This window comes from Artemia sp. Qi Xiang Cuo, chromosome 13 (assembly GCF_049724085.1).
Source record: "Artemia sp. Qi Xiang Cuo chromosome 13, ASM4972408v1, whole genome shotgun sequence".
Lineage (NCBI taxonomy): Eukaryota > Metazoa > Arthropoda > Branchiopoda > Anostraca > Artemiidae > Artemia > Artemia sp. Qi Xiang Cuo.
The window spans coordinates 71,760,752-71,775,427 of record NC_142806.1 but is presented as its reverse complement, the minus strand read 5'-3'; the positions used below and the strand labels follow the sequence as shown (position 1 = coordinate 71,775,427).

Below are 14,676 nucleotides of genomic sequence, written 5' to 3'. Positions count from 1 at the left end.
CCTGTAATAGATATTCCGGCGTATTAGGTTCCGTAGGCATATTTAAAGGATTTAAGTCTGTCTGTCGTCTCAAAGCATTACTATGGTAATGTGAATGCCGCTTTTCGGTTCCATTTGCATGAGTTGACTGCCATTACCATTGGTCGACAAAGTTTTCGTTTCTTGTTGGCAAAAATTAGTGATTTCTATATTGCATTCTTGCATAATATTGGCTTTGGTGAGTATATTGCTTTTGCTTATAGTGGCTAAAAATTCAAGTGTATGTAGGTCAGATGGGCGCTTAGTTATGACAAGGTCTAAAATAGTATGGATTTGACCCAATATGGAATCTGGTAGGCTCAATAACATGTTGATGAAGGAAACTATTATCTAGTGTTTGAACTAACCTTTGCCCAAAAGTTGTATCAGAGATTGTTTTACTATATGATAACCAATCAATACCTGGAGCAACATAAAACATAAATACCCAAATATAAATAGCGACAAGACCACACTGCCTTTCCATCATAAACAATAAGTAGAACGATAGAGAATTTTTTTTATATAAGACACTAGAACGGAACTTTAAATGAATATTTCGACCCTATATCCAAAAATGTTTTGAACATTTCTTTTTAGTTTTAACGATTGAATTTTAATGTGAGTGTCTTTTATATTTTTTGTCCTTCAATTGTTTTGCTGAGAACAGCCTTCGGATATAGGGTCGAAATATTCATTTAAAGTTGCGTTCCATTGTCTTATAAAAAAAAATCCCTATTGTTCTACTTATTGTTTAGCATAATACCCTTCATTAATCACACACTTTCCATCAAATAAATTTTATCTCTCCTGTATTAGAAGGTAATTTGCCCCTAGTTTTGTTAGTCAACCTAAAGCTTTATCCATTAAATAGAATTTAAAGTAATCTCCCTCTCCAAAACTAGATTTAGCCAGATTATAATGTTTCAATGTTATAAATTTGCCAACTAGTCTCCATCAATATTGAATTTCTTGACCCTCTAAAATAGATTGTAGGCTACCTGACTCTAAATCTTGGGCTATATCGCAAGAAACCGAAATCATTATTCCATAAATAAGGCATTCCCACTCTTTCTATTAATAATTTAATCTGGGATGGCCCAGAAGGTTTTCAAATTGTCTTGATGTCCTATTCCCAGCAGGGGCGTGTTTATAGTCTCAGGAACAATTTTATAAATCTTAAGAACATAAAAATAGAAAAATATTTATTCATATGTAGTGGAGAAACAACATATAAATGAGAACACATTAAACCTCATAAATGACCTCATACTGACCTCATAAATGACTCATATGGTTGGTAATGCTGGGAACAAAACCTACTTCTTAGCTGCCCTTCTCTGACCACCCACCAAGACAAGCCAGAAGGAAATGCCATGAGCAATAAACAATACAGCATACAATCCCACTTTGAGCCTGAGATATCAACCACATAGGAGCAATAAGAAAACATGGATAAAAATGGAAGGAAACACACAAATTTGATGAATAGAAAATTTCTGCATATTCTAAAGTAAGAACGGTAGTAACCATTCATTTCATTGACTTCATTCATGAGTGGAAGAATAAAGTTTTATAAGGAAATATGAAGTTTTATAGAATGTTTAGGATGTTACAAAGACAATGTTTCGTAATATCAAAAATAATAAATGAAGTTTCTTTACAGGGAAATGGAAGTAAAGCAAGAACCCAAGGATGAGAAAGCACCAACATCACCAGTGGCAACTTCTACCAAAGAGCCTCCACCACGGGAAGAACCTGTCTTGGAGCCTGTAAATGGGATAGTGCAACCTCCTCTAATTCCTCCTCCTCAGAGACCTGGAAGACAAACCAATCAATTGCAATATATCCAGAAATTTGTGTTAAAGAGTGTTTTAAAGCATCATTTTGCATGGCCTTTCACATGTCCTGTGGATGCAAAGAAACTAAATATACCTGTAAGTATATTCTGGTTCAACTAGGGACCCAGAAACGGACCAATTAACTTTTTATCCCTGATCAGTTTGAAAATTACAACCGTATGTTCTATGGCCAAGAGGAACCTAATTTGTATATAGAAAAAGCTTAATGATTTAATAATTATTATTTAATGTTAATTATTAGTTAAATTGAGTAATTATTAATGCATGGGAAATAAAATAGGAAATAAAGCTTGCAGTGTTTTAGCTTCTTTGTTAAAATTTTTCTAATATACATGGTTAGACTTAATTGTTTTAATAAAAGGAGTTTTTACACCAATCAACTGCTATGGAAACCACCAAGGAGGGTTGATAGAGAAAGTAGTGACAGAGAAAGAGAATGTGGTTTTTATTTTACCAAATGATCTCGTTAATGTCAATGGGGAATAAAGCAACTTTCACACTGTGCACATAATTTTTCGTTTATTTCTATTCTTAGGCTAATGTAAAAACCTGTAAAACCATCACTATCATTGTAAAAAATCACCACAATCATCGTAACAAACTAGTCAAAAATTCAAAGATCTAAAGCCAAACTGGGCAACCATGACAAAAACAAAGAGAAAGAGAAAAAAAAACTCAAGATGAAGGAAACCAACTGTAGTCCCGTTCGTTTCCTTTGCCTTGAGATTTTTTTTTTCTCTCTTTATTTTAATCACAAATCAAAAATCGGACTGATGATTTAAGCACTGATCAAGTATGAAATATTTATCGTAAAATTCTATGTAGAGATCAAGTCCACATGTCGTTGCCTGTGTGACGGACAAAATTTTCTCTGCAAGATTACATGATATAAAGTCTCAAGTTGTGCTAGTGTGAAATGTTCTGTAATGCAGTTTGATAGAACCCGTGAATCAAACGCTACTGTCAACAAAATATGAATCAAACACACAAATTGTCTTTTCTGTTAACATGAAAAAACATTGCTAAGGTGTTGCCTTTTTTATATTGTTGCAACATAGGAGGTAAATAGCCACAATTTTGTTTATAGTGGCCATAATTTATGGCAATCAATTGTCATAATAATTGTAGTCGTAGTAATAGTAGACATAATTTATTGCAATTTTGGAGGGAATTAGCCATAATTTTGTATATAGTAGCCATAATTTAATGCAACTAATAGCTATATAATATAGTTATAAAGCAGCCATTATTTATTATAAATAAGAGGGAATTAGCCATAATTTTGTGTATAGTAACCATAATTTAATGCAACTAATAGCTATATAATATAGTTATAAATCAGCCATTATTTATTATAAATAAGAGGGAAGTAGCCATAATTTTTTCTCAGTGCCCGTAATTTATTGGAACTAATAGCCATAATTTATTGCAAGTAATAGCCGTGATAATACTAGCCTTAATTTCGTTGTCATTGAAATAGTATCCATAATTTATTGCAACATCAGAGGTTAGTAGCGATAATTTAGTTCATAACAGCCATAATGTATTATAACTAATAGCTGTGCTAGTGTTTTGCGAATAAAAAAGTTATGCTAATGTAATGGCTCTGTAATGCAGTTTGAAAGAACCAGAGAATCAAATGCTACTGTCAACAAAATATGAACCAAACACACAAATTCTGTATTCTGTTAACACGAAACAAACATGGCTAAGGTGTTTCCTTTTTTTATTGTTGTAACATAGGAGGTAAGTAGCCACAATTTATTTTATAGTAGCCATTGGTTACTGCAATTAATAGTCATGATAATAGTAGTTGTGATAATAGTAGCCACAATTTATTGCAATTTAGGAGGAGAATAACCATAATTTTGTGTATGGTAGCCATAATTTAATGTAAATAATAGCTATATAATATAGCCATGTAGTAGCCATTATTTATTACAATATAAGGAGAAAATTATCATATTTTTTCTTCAATAGCCATATCTTATTGAAACTAATTGGCGTAATTTATTGCAACATAGAAGCCGTAATTTATTGCAACATAGGAGCGTATATGCAACAGAGTAGCTGTAATTTTGTGAATAGTATCTTAACCTTATTGTAACTGACAGCTGTGCTAATACTAGCCATATTTTTGTTGCCATACTAATAGTGGCCATAGCTTATTACAATTTCAGACGGTAGTAGCCGTAGTTTAGTTCATAATAGCCATAGTTTATCACAACTAATAGTCATCATAATAGTATCCTTAATTTATTGCAATATGGGAGAGAAATAGCCATAATTCTGTTTAAGTTAGCCATAAGCTATACAATATAGCCAATATTGCAGCACAGGAGGGAGGGTAGCCTTAATTCTGTTTTTAGTAGCCATAAATTATTGTAAATAATAGCCATGATAATAGTTGCCATAATTTTGCAGCTGTGGGAATAATAACCATATTTTGGTACGATCTAGGAAGGAAGTAGCTACAATTTTTTTCATAATACCCGTAATTTCATTTAACATAGTAGGGAAGTAGCCATAGTTTTGCTCATAGTAGCCACAATTTATTGTAACTAATAGCCATGATAAAAGCGGTTGTAATTTTTAAGCCACAGTAACATGAACAATTTTGAACCCATAATGTATTGCCACGAATGGCTATGCAATGTAGCCATAATCTATTCCAATATCGGAGGAGGGTAGCCGTCATTTTGGTTGCAGTAGTCGTAATTTACTGAGATCAATAGCCATATAATATACTACTACTACTAACAACTCACCGCAGCACCAAGTCGCCTGAGGCCAACACAGCTACGCACACTCCTCCATCCCAATATATTCAAAGCCTCCTTCTTTACACTCTCTTAGGAAACTCCCATTTCTTTTAAATCTATTTTTATGACATCCTTCGACTCCAGATGACGGCGACCTGCTTTACGTTTAGCCCTAGACGTTTGGAGCAAAAGGACAATCTCCAGCAATCTGTCATCCTTCATCCGCAGAACTTGCCCTAGCCATCTCAACCTTTCTGTCATTATAGCCCTAGAAAGCGGGATTGAACCACATATAGCCATATAATATAACCATACCAATAATGTTTATTTTATTTTTTTGAGGGGGGGGGGAGGTTGTATCAAACCAGTGGTCCAAATAATTAAAAGAGCTCTCATTTTAGCGGAAATTGAAAGTTCTACTTAGTTAAAGATTCATAAAATCCTTGCTCGTATTTTGCTCCAGTTCGTTCTTAAGTAGCAAAAGAAACGGTGCCATATCTACTTGGTATTTTCGGCAATTTTACAGCACGACAACTTTGTCCAGAAAAGTACTTAGAACTGAAACTTCAGAGATACCCTATCGATTTAGGATTATCGAAAAGTTACCTATTCAGCTTTGCATTTGCAGAAGCCATAAACGTACTGTGGCAAATCCGCTCATCTCTGCTCGATTCCTAGCGTGTAAAACAGTGGTTTAATTATTCTGTATCATCTCTTGGGGGGCCAATGGCCAAAAATACCTAGATTTCTAATCTTCATTTCTTTTCAGTTCTTGTTGTGCTAATTATGACTGAATCCAAAAATTCTACCCCTTTTCAGTTCGTGTGGGTTTTATTTCAAGGGAACTACCCCACACTTCTTTGTGTCTCCTCCTCTTCTGTGTGCAGGTGCATATATTTTCAGTTTACAGGAAATTATGAAAAGTAGGAAATCTTGGGGTAGGCTATGAATTTCTTGCAGATTTTATTTTTAATATATATGTTATAACCCTGTAAGTAAATTTGATATGCTGCATTTTATTTTGCCTTTAAGATATTTTTTTGCCTCAGTTTTTTTTCGTTCTCCTTTCTGTTCACCCCTTTCTTGCGCACAAATATATATATCTTCTAATTTCAGTAAACTTTTAGAATAGGAAATCTTAAGGCAGCAATAAAGATATATCATAATGAAGGGACGTTCTGGACATTTGACATTTCTTATTCAAATTGTTAAATATTCTTTTTGTGATATTGAGCCCCCTTTCCATTTTTTAGTATTCATCCCCCTCCCCGAGATTTTTTTTGCATACGTACTTGCCACAATGTGCCAGTTATTGGGCAGTCTATAATATGCTTCTGACTTAGCATACTAATGTTAGTTATTATAATTACATTTAGTAACTCTATTAAATAAATAATTATCTTAGTCTGCTAACATATAGTCTTTATATAGGCATATAGTCTTTTCAAATTTGACGCATTTCAGAGTTGACACATTGATAAATGTGAGTATTTACCACTTTCACATTTGAAATACCATCACGATAAAATAAAAGTTCAAAATAGGGATAAAATCCTTTTTAATAGACAGTGTATAGAAAATTCACAAAAAATACCAGATATTTAGGTCACATATACAGTAACCGTCACTAGCAGAGAGGTTCAAACTGCTGTGAGGCTACTCCTACCTGGGGAACTTGCCAAGCACGCTGTTAATGAAGGCACTAAAGCTGTAACAAAATACACAAGCTCTAAATAAGGGATTTTCCCCGTCTATTACCGCCCAATCAGCCGGGCCCTCCCAAATACTACTGATGACGGTCACTGTATATGTGACCGAAATATCTGGTATTTTTTGTGAATTTTCTATACACTTTCTATTAAAAAGGATTTTATCCCTGTTTTGAACTTTTATTTATCGTCATGGAAAGGCAGTGTGGTCTCCGAAATTATCTAAATACCATCACATAATTTTAATTGTCGCCAAAGTAGATGTAATAGGTTCACCAGAATTCCGAACTTGTATTTCCGGATAGAATTTCGGTCTTGTAACTTGCATTTCAGGGATTTGTTTAATGACAAAGTCACTGGCATCGTTTTATAGAAGAATTACGAAAAGTATTGTCAAATTTAATTTATTAGTTGCTTCTTCATTCACGGTTCAACTTTGCAACATTGACGAAAATTTGATATTGGTCTAAAATTTTAATAATTTTGAAACAAGCTTAATAATATAGATAAGATAGTGAACGGTAGATCCAGGCGTAATAATTCCACGTGTAATTTTAATGTATTTATCTTTTATTTGAGCCATCTAATGAGCCATTTTGCAACAAAACGATTTGAAAATAATTATTATTAAAGTAATAATCCCACATGTAATAATTATCTTACATGGAATAATGCCTTATATAATTCAATGTATCTTATTTAATTTCGTATTTGAGCCATATAACGAGCCATTTTATTTCCTCACTTTTTTTCCAGGACTATCACAAGATTATTAAGCAGCCAATGGATTTAGGCACAATAAAAAAACGACTAGAAAATAATTATTATTGGAGTGCTAAAGAGTGTATTCAAGATTTCAATACTATGTTCACTAATTGTTATGTTTACAATAAACCTGGAGAGGACGTAGTTTTAATGGCTCAAACCCTTGAGAAGTTATTTTTGACTAAAGTGGCGCAAATGCCAAAAGAGGAAGTGGATGTGGAGACAAATGCTCAAAAATATAAAGTGAAAAAAACGCCTCCAGCTCCAAGAACTCCAGCGCCTAGGACTCCTAAGGTAGTGACTCCTACACCTACTACCCCTCGGTCCAGTTTACCACAGTTAAAATTACCTGCTGGAACAACCATTACTCAAAGCAAGCCTCAAAGTGTTTTAAGCTCTGCCAATGTTCCGCCATTACTACCAATAAATCACCAGAACTCAGTGCCTTTGGTATGTAATTTTCTTAATTTTTTTATCCTATCTTTTATTACTTTCTTAGTGTTTTAGTAATAAAAATTTACCAAAATCATCCGGTAAAATTTAGTGAATTTATAAAGTTTGTTCCAGAGTTAAATTTGCGTGCTGGTACAACCATTTGCTCAAAGCAAGCTTCAAAGTGCTTTAAGTTTTGCCAGTGTTCTGCAATTGCTAACAATAAATCATTAGAACTCAGTGCCTTTGGTATGTAATTTTATTTCGTCCGTTCTGAAGTTGGTAACATTTTATGTATTTCCTCTTCTGAAAAAATCACTATAATAACAATATTTGAACTTGGTAAAATACACATAACTTATTAAACAGATTTGGTGGGCCGCTTCCGCTTTAATTCATGTTTTCTCCACTTTTTTTTTTGTTTTATTTTCAACATGTTTGAAGTAGTAAGTAACGGGATTAACGACGCTTCTTGATTACTAAGGTCCCAGCGAGGATAATGTGTTTGAATATATGTATGTTTGATAATATGTATTGAATATAATACAGTATAGGTATCCACGTTTGAAATACTTGTGGTAATTTGTCATGTTTTGAGAATATTTGAACATGAAAATATTTCAAATATGAGTATACACAAAAAATATAAAATGAAACTTTAGTAAAACCAAAGTACAGAGGAAAAATTTGAATTAAAAGTGGAAGCCACCTATAAAATCTCTAAAACATAAATTTTCTTCCTATAAAAGTAAGAATTCTGTTATTCTAATTTTTTTTTAGAAGAGAGCAGAGACAAAAGTAATAACTTTAATTTTTTCCAATTTTGTTTCCTTTGTCGTAGCTCAAAGAGTATCGGAAATATATAACAGACCGGGGTTAGTGTCAAAAAGAAAAATTAAAAACATTATCCTGTATTTGGCAACTCTGTTTGACACAAAACGGCTGCATACTTGTCTTTTTGGTACTTCAAAATGCACAAGAGGTAAGAAAGCAGTACTCTGTTACTAGTAGGTGTAGCAGCCTAAAGTCAACAAGCCTTTTTTACCTGCTAAGATTTTTCCTTTGATAACCTAGGTCCACTTTTTGCAGACCGGTTTTTGACTTTAAATAGTTCTTCGTACTAAAAATGCTGCTTCTTTTTGGTCTGTGGATATATTCTTCCAAACTGTGGGTTACAATTTCTGCTTGCCCCAGGCACGATTTGACTGAAGATCCCCTACCACCCAAAGTAATTCCAATTGTGGGCCACTCGAATAATAGGGATGCATGACCATCGCAGACTTGGGTTTGAAGAGGGAAATCCGCGGAAGAAGCAGACAATTATCTTGCTCTCATCTAAGTGATTGGACGGTTGGATATGACCTGGCGTTTGAGGAGGTATGCATGTGCTAAACAACCCACCAATAAAAAGGGAAATATCAATGGGTCCCTAGTCATTTAGCAATAAGACTATAGCACTATTCAAGTAGGAATTATCTCGCCCTGCCGAATTCACATTTGAGAGTAACGAAGAATGTGGCACCAAGCGTCAGGCGGCACCGCACCAGGGTTCAATAAGGTTTGGCTCCACTAGCCTCTTAGCCTCCATTGGTTGAAACAACTCCACATTTAGATTGAAACTAAACTTGTACAGTAACATAGTTTAAAACTGCTCATGACAACAAGTACAAAGGATGGTGGGAATAACTTGGAGCAAAGGGGTAGGCTATAAGGTGCAGCTATAAGGGGAACACTAAGTAATTTTTTCTAGGTCCCAAACCCTGGAACAGTCAAACAGGGAATAATTGTCAATAAGAACTGATATTGAGAATTGGGTAAACCAGTAAAAAATAACTTATATATTTAAACTAAAAATAACTAAAAAATAACTAGATATTTATGTGCAAGCATGGGGTGTATGAGGCACAAATGTAATTTTATGTCTCGTATGGATGAATCCAATATATTTTAAAAGACAAAAGAAATTGTATTTTATCATTAACAAAACTTCATTTGTCACACGCTACCAATAACTAATAAGTTTAAGCTGTTTAACAAGTAGTTGGAATACCAAGGATTGTGAAAATAAAGTCTCATTGTTGGAATTTGTCAAGGGACTCGAGCTTAAAGAGAGATTGTGAAGTAGGAAATGAGTAGTTGCTTGTATTACAACCAGCAATAGGCTGTAGCCAACATTGCCCATTATTTGGGCTACCATAATGCTTGCTGCATAATGTATTGATACTTTTAATACCTGTCACTGTTTTAATACCTTTCATTCTAAAGTCTACTGAACAAATTTTGGTAGTTATTTAAATAGTCGAAAGGTCCAGTCCTGTGAATATTCCTTCGGAGATTACATGACCGCTACAGGCTTTGGAATAAGAGCTGTTAATAATACAAATTGACTTCTTTATAACTTATATGTTTGATCCTAAAAAAGGGAGGCTTGTTCAATATCTTAGGAACAACTAAGTTGAAACTTTCAGGGAATGTTGATGGGGATAATGAGTTAAATCAAAACATGATACGTGCGTCTTGTTGTCAAAATGGCGTATCTGCAATATCTCAGGGACAGCAATGGGTATTGAGTTGAAACTTTCAGGTTAAAACTTGTAATTTTAATGTTTCTTATTTTCTCCAAGTATCTTGGTTCATAACTCTGCTATAATAGCTTGTCTCTTGCTATAAAATATAAATTCTCAAGTAACATTTTTCGCATGAAAAAAATTCCTACTAATTTGGTATAATGCTTCGGTAGCTGGAACTGCAAATAAAATAGGGAGCTGGAAATGCAATCGAAAATTAACCTGCATTTTTTGGTGTTCCCATTTTTCGGAAACTTAAAAAAATAGGCAAAAACTATAAACCGGTCTATTTGAATGTGCAAAGATGAGTGACAAGTCCACTGACTAAACTTGATCATACATCCAGTGTTTATTCATAGGATATTTCTTTCAATGTTTGAAGAGAAAGTCCTCATTCTATAGAGATTACTGCTGAATTAACGCTTAGGTCAGTATTCTGCATCATGCGTTAATTCATGTGCAATTGCCTCTTCTTTTGATTGAATAATTTAAAAACTTTTTCCACAAAATAAGTTTTTGAAAAAAAGTAAAGAGCTTCATTAAACCAAAAATGAGAATAAATAAAGTCAAATAATCTCCCAAGCATCACCATCAGTAAATAAATGAAACCCAAAACAAACAGAGATTACAATAAGTAACCGAGTCAAACTGAAAACGAGCAAAAATTAACACGAGTAGAGCTGAACCCCCCCCCCCCTCCTATTCCTTCTCAAGACCAGAACATAATTTCTTAAAATTTTTAACTTTAATAAATAAAAGATTATTATGACTTTAAGGAAAAAAATATCATTGTAGGTATATTAAACTGACAGTCCACATTTTTTTTTTTTTTGTAAAGTTCACTAGAAGTTTTTATTTCCAGTCGAATGAACTCCTTTCGAAGTTTGAACAACCCCCCCCCCTTCTATACGAAGTGGCTTGGTCAGAAAAAAATATTAGATTGTGTCTAAATTGCTCTTTACATAGGTAGCGCTATTGTGCTGCCTATGACTTAGGTTCCTAATAAGGTTAGAGCTATTTCAAAGCGCGATGTTTTGAAAAGAATGCCCACATTCTCTAGAGATTACTGTGAATCAAAGTCTTAGGTCAATGTTCTGCATCCTCTGCTAATGCATTTGCAATTGTCTATTTTTGATTGACTTAGTTTACTATTAAGGTTAGAACTATTTCAAGACGCTATATTGGGGGGGGGGGGCGGAGTGGATGCAAGACAACTGAAAGTGAATGTAATAACCTATTTCTTTTATAATACAATTTCTGTAAATACAATTTGTATATTTGTAAATACAATTTCTTTTATAATAATGAAATTAGAATTTTGTTGTTGTTTCTATTGTAGGTACTTTAGAATTTCAGCCTTGGCAAAGGATTATCTGAGGATTTGTTGTATTAGTAAATATTTGGTAGAGATTGTCCTCTGGCCTTGGGTTGCAGTTTTAACTTGAATTTATAAGTGCCCTTTCAGCCAAAGTGGAAGCAAAAAAGTAGAGTCGTTGTCAAATAAGAACTTCAGTTCTGATGATTCCTGTGTCAAAAAATGACACATCAACAATTCCTTCATTATAGGTACAAATTGAGTGCGAGGGGCGCCCACTTTACGCCACCTTGGGTACATCTTTGAACGCCGCGTGTGCCGTGTATCTCCCACCACGTCTGGCACACTTCCGCTACGCTTGGCACTCGTCACTAGGTGTACGAGATTTCTGAAAGTGGTGGTCTTGCTTATGTGGCCAAACAACTCTTTTCTTGTTGTTTGGTATTTCCTGTACAGTCAATCCCTCTTCATACTATGCCATATTATTAAAAAAAAATAATACAACTTTGGCAAACAAAACGAACAGAAATTAATTGAAAAAAATACTTTCTAATAAAAAGTTTTTCAAAAAAAAGTGAAGAGCCATATTAAAATTTAAGACGAGCATAAATAAAGTCCTGTAATAGTTCAATCTGAAAGCGAAATAAATTACTATCGATTAATAAATGAAAGTCGAAACGAGCAGAAATTAAAATATATAATGACTTTATAGATATTGACAAAAAATGTCGCAATAGTTGAAGAAATGAACCGTAAACCGAACAGATGTTAAAATAAATTATCCAGTCAAACTAAATGAACAAAAATTACCAAAAAGAAGAGCAGGGCTACCGTCTCCTAAACTTTCTGAAGGCCATAGCGTCATTTGCGTTTGACTGTAAACGATTTTTTTTTAAAACATTTTGTTGTCAGTAGAGCGCAAATATAGCCATGATCTGTCAAGAGTTTAGGGAGCAGAGTCTTACTAGTGTTTGTGGTAATTTCTGTTAGTTTTTAGTTTTTCTACATAATTCATTTTAATATCAATTTGGTTTAAGATTCATTTATTCATCTAGAGCTATATCTTTTATCTAAATGTTTGACATGAGTATTTATTTTATTTTCTGTTAGTTCTGGCATTCATTGATAGCAATTTATGTGCGTTTTAAGATCGAAATATTTTGTAGTTTATTTCTGCTTGCCTTAGGTTTTAGTATAACTCTTTACTTTAAAAAAATTCCTTATTTGGAAAGTGTTTTTAATTGTTAAAAAATTATGTATTAAAAATTCTGCGAAAATGATGTGGGACCAAACAGCCTAAGAAGATGTAGCTCTCCCTTGAAGGTTTAGTTGTCTTGGAAGATCACCAGATTGTTTGTGTTTTATTTTCACAGACGAAAAGTGTTTTCAGTTTAGTAAATTAGTTCTGCTTATTTGTTTTCTTGGTTTAACAGGTCAACAACACAGGTTTAGTTGTCTTGAAAAATCTACAGATTGTTAGTGTTTTATTTTCACAAACGAAAAGTGTTGTCAGTTTAGTAAATTAGTTCTGTTTATTTGTTTTCTTGGTTTAACAGGTCAACAACACAGGTTTAGTTGTCTTGAAGAATCAACAGATTGTTAGTGTTTTATTTTCACAGACGAAAAGTGTTGTCAGTTTAGTAAATTAGTTCTGCTTATTTGTTTTCTTGGTTTAACAGGTCAACAACACAGGTTTAGTTGTCTTGAAGAATCAACAGATTGTTAGTGTTTTATTTTCACAGACGAAAAGTGTTGTCAGTTTAGTAAATTAGTTCTGCTTATTTGTTTTCTTGGTTTAACATGGCAACACACACGAAAATATGGTACTTCCTAATACCCTTAGGGGGTTTCTCAATTTCCCCTAAAAATAAGATATAACATAGGTTTGGTAGCAATGATGTGTGGGGATTTCCTTATCTTGTAGAAGGTAATATATGACGGTGTATGGTAATTTTCAATTTATGGTGGACAATATATGATAATTGTGTTGACAAAATATGACACTGTCCATATTAGATGAAAAAATTTTAAAAAGAAAAAAGATTCACCCTTTTTGATACATCCAAAAATATGAATGAGTATGTGTCCAAAAATGGTTGCCCAGCAACAAATAACAATTGCCAAAGCCACTTAATTCATTGGCTAAGGACCTAGGTCGAGAGTAACAAACAAAATCCATTAATTACCCAAAAATTGCCAAACCCACTTAATAAATTAGCCAATGGCAAACCAGGTCCTGGCTGATAAGCAAAGCCCATTAGTGAGCTGTTACTGCCACAACAATTAACAAGCTAAAACCACTGAACCCACTTAATAGGTTAGACAAGGGCAAATCAGATCGTGATTAATACTTCTAACCTATTAATAAGCCAAAAATTCATCAGCCCCTTTAATGGATTCGCCAAGGGCAATCCAAAACATGATTAATAAGACAAACCGTTCAAGTAAGGCCGAAACTGCCAAACCCACTTAATAGATTATCCAAGGAAGAACTAGGTGGCGAATAATAAGCACACACGCTAATAAGTCAAAGATTTCCAAACCAGCTTCATGGGCTAGCCAAGAATACACTTAGTTGCAGTTTATAGTCAATCCCATTAATCCAAACCAAATTCATGGGTTAGCCATGGACAAACTGGGTTGTAGTTTATAAGTCGATCTTGATTAATAGACCTATTAATCTGCCAAACCCACCTAATGGATTAGTCAAGGGTGAACAAGGTCGTTAATAGTAAGCCAAGCCTATTAATGAGCTGAAACTACCAAACCCACTTAATGGGCTTGTCAATGGCAGACCCGTCAAGACCGGTCAAAGCCAAAGATGGCCAATCCCCTTTCATGCGTAAGTCAAAGATAAACCAAGTCATAATTGTTCAGTCAATTCCGTTAGTGAGGCCAAAACGGGCGAACAAACTTCATGGGTTATCCAAGGGCAAAACAGGTCGTGATTCATAAGCTAAGCCCATCAATGAACTAAACACATAGATATCTACTTTAGGGATTAGCCATGGGCAAACCAGGTCGTAATTAACAAACCCATTAACGAGCCCAAAACTTCCAAAACCACTTAATGGGTTAGTCAAGGGCCACCAGGTCATGATGAATCCACCAAAGCCATTAATAAGCCAAAAACTACCAAGCCAATTTAATGGATTAACCAAGAGCAAATCAGGTAGTAATTAATAAACCAAAACTCATTAATAAACCAAAATTGCCAAACATACCTATTATACTAGCCAAGGCCAA

At 33.9% G+C, this 14,676-nt stretch overlaps 1 protein-coding gene across 1 annotated transcript in view; it reads left to right on the top strand.

The window, feature by feature from the left end:
• LOC148945622 (bromodomain-containing protein 3-like) overlaps positions 1–14,676 on the top strand; it is a 193,430-nt gene that overhangs the window by 24,771 nt on the left and 153,983 nt on the right. The window contains exons 2-3 of the mRNA XM_089098755.1: positions 1,685–1,955; positions 7,108–7,566. Of these exons, the coding sequence (XP_088954881.1) occupies positions 1,689–1,955; positions 7,108–7,566 (726 nt within the window). The 5' untranslated portion in view covers positions 1,685–1,688. The remainder of the gene's footprint in view (positions 1–1,684; positions 1,956–7,107; positions 7,567–14,676) is intronic.